This window comes from Natrix helvetica (assembly GCF_964273705.1).
Source record: "Natrix helvetica genome assembly, chromosome: 4".
In the NCBI taxonomy this organism is placed as follows: Eukaryota; Metazoa; Chordata; class Lepidosauria; order Squamata; family Natricidae; genus Natrix; species Natrix helvetica.
In genome coordinates this window covers 162,777,997-162,784,632 of record NC_138550.1, presented here as the reverse complement: position 1 = coordinate 162,784,632, position 6,636 = coordinate 162,777,997, and the positions used below count along the sequence as shown (strand labels likewise).

The window sequence follows — 6,636 nt, the reverse complement described above, 5'->3', positions numbered from 1 at the left end:
TATTTATTTTGTCAAGCATGAATTAGATAAGATACCGGTATATGTATAAACATGATTATGAATACATGAAATGAATACAAATAAAGGGGAATATTAGGACACGGACAGTAGGGACGCTGGTACGCTTATGTACGCCCCTTAAGGACCTCTAAGGAATGGGGTGAGCTGGACAGTTAACAGTCTAAGGGTAAAGTTTTGGGGAAGAAACCAGAGTGTTTCTTTCCTTCCTTGAGACCTCTCTCCCCACATGGCCCTGCCAAGACCGCAATGTTTAGCACTGCAAACACACAGACACAGACACACAGGGAGGGAGGGAGAGGGAGGGAGGGAGGGAGGGATGGAGAGAGAGAGAGAGAGTTCGCTTCATTCTCTGAAAGGTTGCATTCTGATTGGATTGAAAACCAGCAAAGTTCTCCCCAATCCCTGGTGTGTGTGTGTGTGTCTGTGTGTGTGTGTGTGTCCTCATCAGCTTAAAAAATGTTGAAAAATAAAATAACACAAGGATTTATCTGGGTAAAATGAAGATGGTTGCATGAATACAGGCCTATATATCAAATATGGGAGGGAGCATACACTGCTTCCCTTTCACCTTTCAGCCCCACTCCAGGAGCCTTCCAGGCAGTTGCTAACACCACAAACCATTTTTGTGTTACATTTTTGCTGATAAACAAATGAAGGGAGGCTAATATATCTATTTCAAGCTATTTAGCTCTCATCAGTTAGCCATACCCTTGCTGGGATTCGAACTTGGGCTGCTTACATATTGGGCAATATCTATCTATCTATCTATCTATCTATCTATCTATCTATCTATCTATCTATCTATCTATCTATCTATCTATCTATCCATCCATCCATCCATCCATCCATCCATCCATCCATCCATCCATCCACATCTACATAGATGTCTGTCTGTCTGTCTGTCCATCTGTCCGTCCGTCCGTCCATCCATCCATCCATCTACATCTATGTAGATGTATGTCTGTCTATCATCTATCTATCTATCTATCTATCTATCTATCTATCTATCTATCTATCTATCTATCTATCTATCTATCTATCTATCTATCTATCTATCTATCATCTATCTATCTATCTATCTATCTATCTATCTATCTATCTATCTATCTATCTATCTATCTATCTATCTATCTATCTATCTATCTATCGTAGCCCTTAGGAGGGTCTTGACTGTACACCAGGCAGATGTTTCTGTACACCAGGCCAGCTAGGTAGTTATGATATGTATGCTGTTACACACAGTGTATGTTCACACATACACACATACACCTCTCTATCCCCACGCATTTTCAGAAATCTGCCCTGCTTTGAAAGTCTTTTCTTCCTGGATGTCTTCCCTCTGCCCTCCTTCTCCTCCACCTTGCTCCCAGCCCCTTCCTCAGCTATTTGCCTCCTCTAGAAGGACCACCCTCCCCAAGTCACTTTACGCCTTCCTTGCAGTCCACCCAGTAACTCCTATCTAATACCCCGATTTGTACACTTCTACCCTTAGGCCAGTATTTCTCAGCATTGCCAGCTTGAAGAGGCGTGGACTTCAACTCCCAGAATTCTCCAGCCCACTGGCTGGGGAATTCTGGGAGTTGAAGTCCACGCTTCTTCAAGCTGCTCAGGTTGAAAAACTCTGCTATAGGCCATCTGAAAAGTCAGTGGTGCTCCAGATCCAGGCTTTTTGGGACAGAGAAAGGACTGAGCCCATATAAATTGGTCTATTTATTCGTTTTATTTGTTTTTAAGGTGGACCTCTTTGCCTCGGGCCTGCTTGTAATTCCACATGGAGCCAACAGTGAACTGAAGGCAAATAGGTCAACTAATAAAATATATTGTATGTATGTATGAATATTTGTAAGTATGTACGTATGAATATTTGTAGGAATACATATTTTTCTGGATTTTTAAGCAGCAGGCCTCCATGTTGCCAAGAGGCCTTCTCCATGGCCTGACTAATTCCAGTCAGGAAGAGTTCAATAGGAGAGGGAGGACCCTCTGTGGCTCCACCCCTTTTTCCTCCTACTTGTCCTGCAGGAACAAAAACAGTTGGGCATCCATTAGTTGGCCAAGGTGGTTGGTCATCCTTCTCCATCCAGCCTTGGGTCACCCTTTCGGGATTAGTGAAATAATCTGAAGTGATTTTGGGGTTCAAGTTGCACCATGAGCATACCATCCAAAGTTTTCTGGTCCAGCCTAGCATTCTTCCTGGTGCTGGTCTGCTTTGGGGCCTGCCTGCTGGTCTACATCAGTCCCACCCAGCTTTGGTTTTACCTCAGACTAAGCCAGGATAATTCTACCTCAAACCAAGTCCTGTTCTTAGATCCGGATGAACCCTACAATAACCAAAGCAACGCCACTCTCATTCTGGTTTGGCTGAGCCCTTTTGGCCGCCTATTTAGCCCGTTTGATTGTCTGGGCCTGAACATCTCCGGCTGTTACATCACCATTGATCGGAGCACGTACAATCGGTCCCACGCGGTCGTCTTTCACCACCGAGACCTTTGGTGGGATCTCAAAAACCTCCCTCAGCAGCCCAGGCCTCTGTTTCAGAAGTGGATTTGGATGAACATGGAGTCCCCCAGCCACTCGCCCCCCAAGCGTGGGTTGAATCGCATCTTCAACCTAACTCTCAATTACCGCAGGGATGCAGATATCCACATACCTTACGGCCTGCTCACCTTCAACCCAAATGCCTCTCGGGCAGAAGTTCCCCCGAAAGACAAACTCGTATGTTGGATAGTCAGCAACCGGTATCCTCAGGAGAGAATTCGATATTACAAGGAATTAAAGAAATATATTAAAGTTCACACTTACGGGAAATTGTTTAGACGCCACCGTCTGAGCTGGGAAGAATTCTTGCCCACCATTTCCTCTTGCAAGTTTTATCTGGCTTTTGAAAATTCCATCTTTAAAGATTATATTACCGAGAAAACTTACATAGCGTTTTCGGCTGGATCTGTGCCGGTGGTTCTGGGTCCTCCCAGAAAAAATTACGAGGATTACATCCTACCTCAGTCTTTCATCCACGTGGACGATTTCGAGTCACCTAGGAATCTCTCAGAGTACCTTCTGATGCTTGATCGAAATGACACACTATATCGAAGTTACTTTGAATGGAAGAAAGATTTTTCGGTCTACCGTCCTCATTTCTGGAAATCACACTTATGCCTGGCTTGTGACTATATCCAGAAACACCCGGGGTACAGGTCTGTCGGAAATCTACAAAAATGGTTTTGGAATAATAGTTGTGATTTTTCCCCTGCACATTAAAAAAATAGAAAAAAGCTGCAGAGATCACCAACCTGAAATTGAGCAGGTATATAAAGAAATACGAATTCTGAGTATAGCATAATATTTGCAATCTTTTCTTGTTTTTCTGAATATGGAAAATTGTTTTCCTTAAGGCTTGGACATGTTAGTCCAGATAGTATGTGGATAACATTATCTTAGATGTTATCTTGTTGTTGTTGTTTTACATGTTATTAGATAATTTCTGCATTCTTTGCTCAAAAAGATGATCTCCAGCTTTCGACTTTGGCTTTCAAACCCATTTTTGTTGTGATTTTAAATAGGAATTAAAAGCTGCTAAGATGGGCTTATGTTGTGTTCCCTTATTTAAACATTTCGCACACCAACCAGAGGTGGGTTGCTCCTGCTTCGGCCTGGTTCAGCCGAACAGGTAGTATTGATGGTGTGAGTCTGCGCCCATCTGCATGCGCAGAAGCGTTGCACATGTGCAAACCAGTAGTAAAACGGTTAGCAACCCACCACTGACAACAACATGTTTTACTGTGGTACAGAGGTCCCCCAACCTGGCAACTTTAAGACTTGTGGACTTCAACTCCCAGAATTCTCCAGAATTCTGGGAGTTGAAGTCCACAAGTCTTAAAGTTGCCAAGTTTGAAGACCTCTGCTGTAGTGTTTTAATCACACATTTCCTCTTCAAATTTCAAATTTTGCAATGTGTACAGGTGGCCTTTAACTTATGATCACAACTGGGCCCAAAATGTATGTTGCTAAGCGAGACATCTGCTAAGTGAATTTTTCTCCATTGTACAACCGTTCTTGCCAGTTGTTCAGTGAATCACTGCAGTTGTTAAGTTAGTAACCTGGTTGTTAAGTGAATCTAACTTCCCCATGGACTTCGCTTCTCAGAAGGTCGCAAAAGGGGATCACACGACTTTGGGACACTGCAATCATCTTAAAGACAGGTCAGTTGCCAAGTATCCAAATTCTGATCCTGTGGCCATGGGGATGCTGTGACAGTTGTACAAAATGGCTATAAGTCACCTTGCAATTTTTTGATGTAATTTTGAACGGTTCACTAAATGAACTGTCATTTAGTTGGGAACTACCTTTACTTAGATGGAATATGAGAAATAACTCACTCATCTGGGTGCATTCAAAAGTCACTAACTAGACGCAACAGGACTTCATCCTGCATCGTTGGGATGGCATCATTTGATGCTGCCATGTCTGTCAATATTCGCCATCTTCCAACACCTGATTTCCTTTTCGATCTGGCTTCATCATTTTTGCAATGCATCGCGAGCCAATGACACAATACAATTGTGTTTATATTGATTGCAGGGTCATAAAAAGAAAATGAAAGGAAAACATAGGTAGCAGAGATCATACAATGAGCTCAACACTATTTATGACACTTCAGCCACAATTTACAAAATAGGATGCATTCCAGGCAGAGAGGATATCCGGCAAGGTTCTCACCAATTCTGGAGAACCGGTAGCGGAAATTTTGAGTAGTTCGGAGAACCGGCAAATACCACCTCTGACTGACCCCGCCCCCACCTATTCTCTGCCTCCTGAGTCCCAGATGATCGGGAGGGAATGGAGATTTTGCATATCCTTCCCCTGGAGTGGGGAGGGAATGGGGATTTTGTAGTAGCCTTCCCCTGGAGTAGGGAGGGAATGGAGATTTTACAGTATCCTTTCCCTACCACGCCCACCAAGCCACGCCCACAGAACCGGTAGTAAAAACTTTTGAATCCCACCACTGATTCCAGGGTCCTTCATGCAGTCTTACAATCTGCTTTCTAGATTGCCTTCAATTACAGGAGCTCTGAAGGCTACGTGGGAAGAACATCTATCTATGCCATAGTTACCAGCTTCAGAATGGTGAGCATGGATGCGCAATCCATAACTTTTTATGCGTAGGCAATGTACAGCCGGTTTGGTGCGACGGTTAAGGTATTGGCTTAGAAACCGGGAGACCGTGTGTTCTAGTTCCACCTTAGACATGAAAGTCAGAGGGGAGATTTTGGGGTCAATCAAAAGGAGGCCGTGAGTTCTGGTCCTGCTTCAGGAAGGAAGACTGCTGGGTGACTTTGGGCCAATCGCCAGGGGACTGTGAGTTCTAGTCCCGTCTTAGGCATGAAAGAAGCTGGCTGAGTGACTTTGAGCCAGTCACTATTTCTCAGCCCAACCAACCTCAGAGGGTCGTTATTGCTGAGAAAATAGTCGGAAGGAATATAAGGCATTTTCACCACCTTGAAAGTAATAAACATGGGGTTCAAACCAACTAAAGCAGGGGTGTCCAAACTTGGGAACTTTAAGACTTGTGGAACTCCCAGAATTCCCCAGCCAGCTCTGTGAGTTGAAGTCCACAAGTCTTAAAGTCCCCAAGTTTGGACACCCCTGAACTAAAGGCATACAATGCAGAACGGAGGGGAGTGGGCTTTGATTGCCAAGATTGTAAAGAAACTTGTGACTGTCATTTTGGGTGCCCCCGTGGGAAAACGGCACCTCGCTTCCCATCTTAGGTTAATCCTTGCTTTTAATTCCTTGTACGTAAACCATTTTAAAAGGGTTATCTTTCCCCTCATTTGAATGGTTGGTGAAATGATTTTGCGACTGGTAAAGTAGGACATAGTAAAACAACATAAATTTAGGGGGTGGGGAGAGAAATAGGACACAATTAAACTTACGCTGTGGAGTTTGTATGGATTAAAGTCTTTATCTATTGGATCAGTCTTTTATCGGTTTGGGATGGAGGAAATAGTCCAATTATTTGTCTGATTAACCTATTTCCAGAAGGAAAACTTGTTTTGGCCTTTGATGTGCTAATTTTGAAAAAAAAAATATGGGTCAGTCCATGATAAAAGCTATATTTCATTGGGTTTTTAAAATAAAATTATCCAATTAACTAGGTATTAAATTTCTCTGCATGTGTTTAATCATTTCTCCTTATTTTCACATTAAAAATGGTACAATAGTCATTCAGCAACTGTTTGAAGTTACAACAGCACTGGGAAAAAAGTGACTTATGATCATGTTTCACACTTATGACCGTCGCAGCTTCCCCATGGTCACGCAATTTACAGTTTGGATGTTTGACAACTGGTTCATATTTATGACGGTTGCAGTGTCCTGGGGTCATGTGACAAGCATCTTTGACCACCTCCTGACAAGCAAAATCAACGCCAGATTCACTTAACGACGTCATTGCAAATTTAACGACTACTGCGATTCACTTCACAAATGCGGCAAGAAGAGTCGTAAAATGGGATGAAACTCACTTAAGAAGTTTCTCACTTAGCGATATAAATTCTGGGCTCCATTGGGGGTCTTGAGTCAAGAACTGCCTGTACTTGGATGACGTTTTTGGAA

General features: G+C 43.1%; 1 protein-coding gene across 1 annotated transcript; it reads left to right on the top strand.

Annotated features, from left to right (window-relative positions):
• Positions 1-2,169: 2,169 nt before the first annotated feature.
• On the top strand, positions 2,170-3,279 carry LOC309391646 (4-galactosyl-N-acetylglucosaminide 3-alpha-L-fucosyltransferase 9-like; the record flags this gene model as incomplete). The annotated part of the gene is made up of 1 exon (XM_081952313.1): positions 2,170-3,279. One exon carries the CDS (start codon positions 2,170-2,172, stop codon positions 3,277-3,279), a length of 1,110 nt encoding a protein of 369 aa, XP_081808439.1.
• Positions 3,280-6,636: the final 3,357 nt, after the last annotated feature.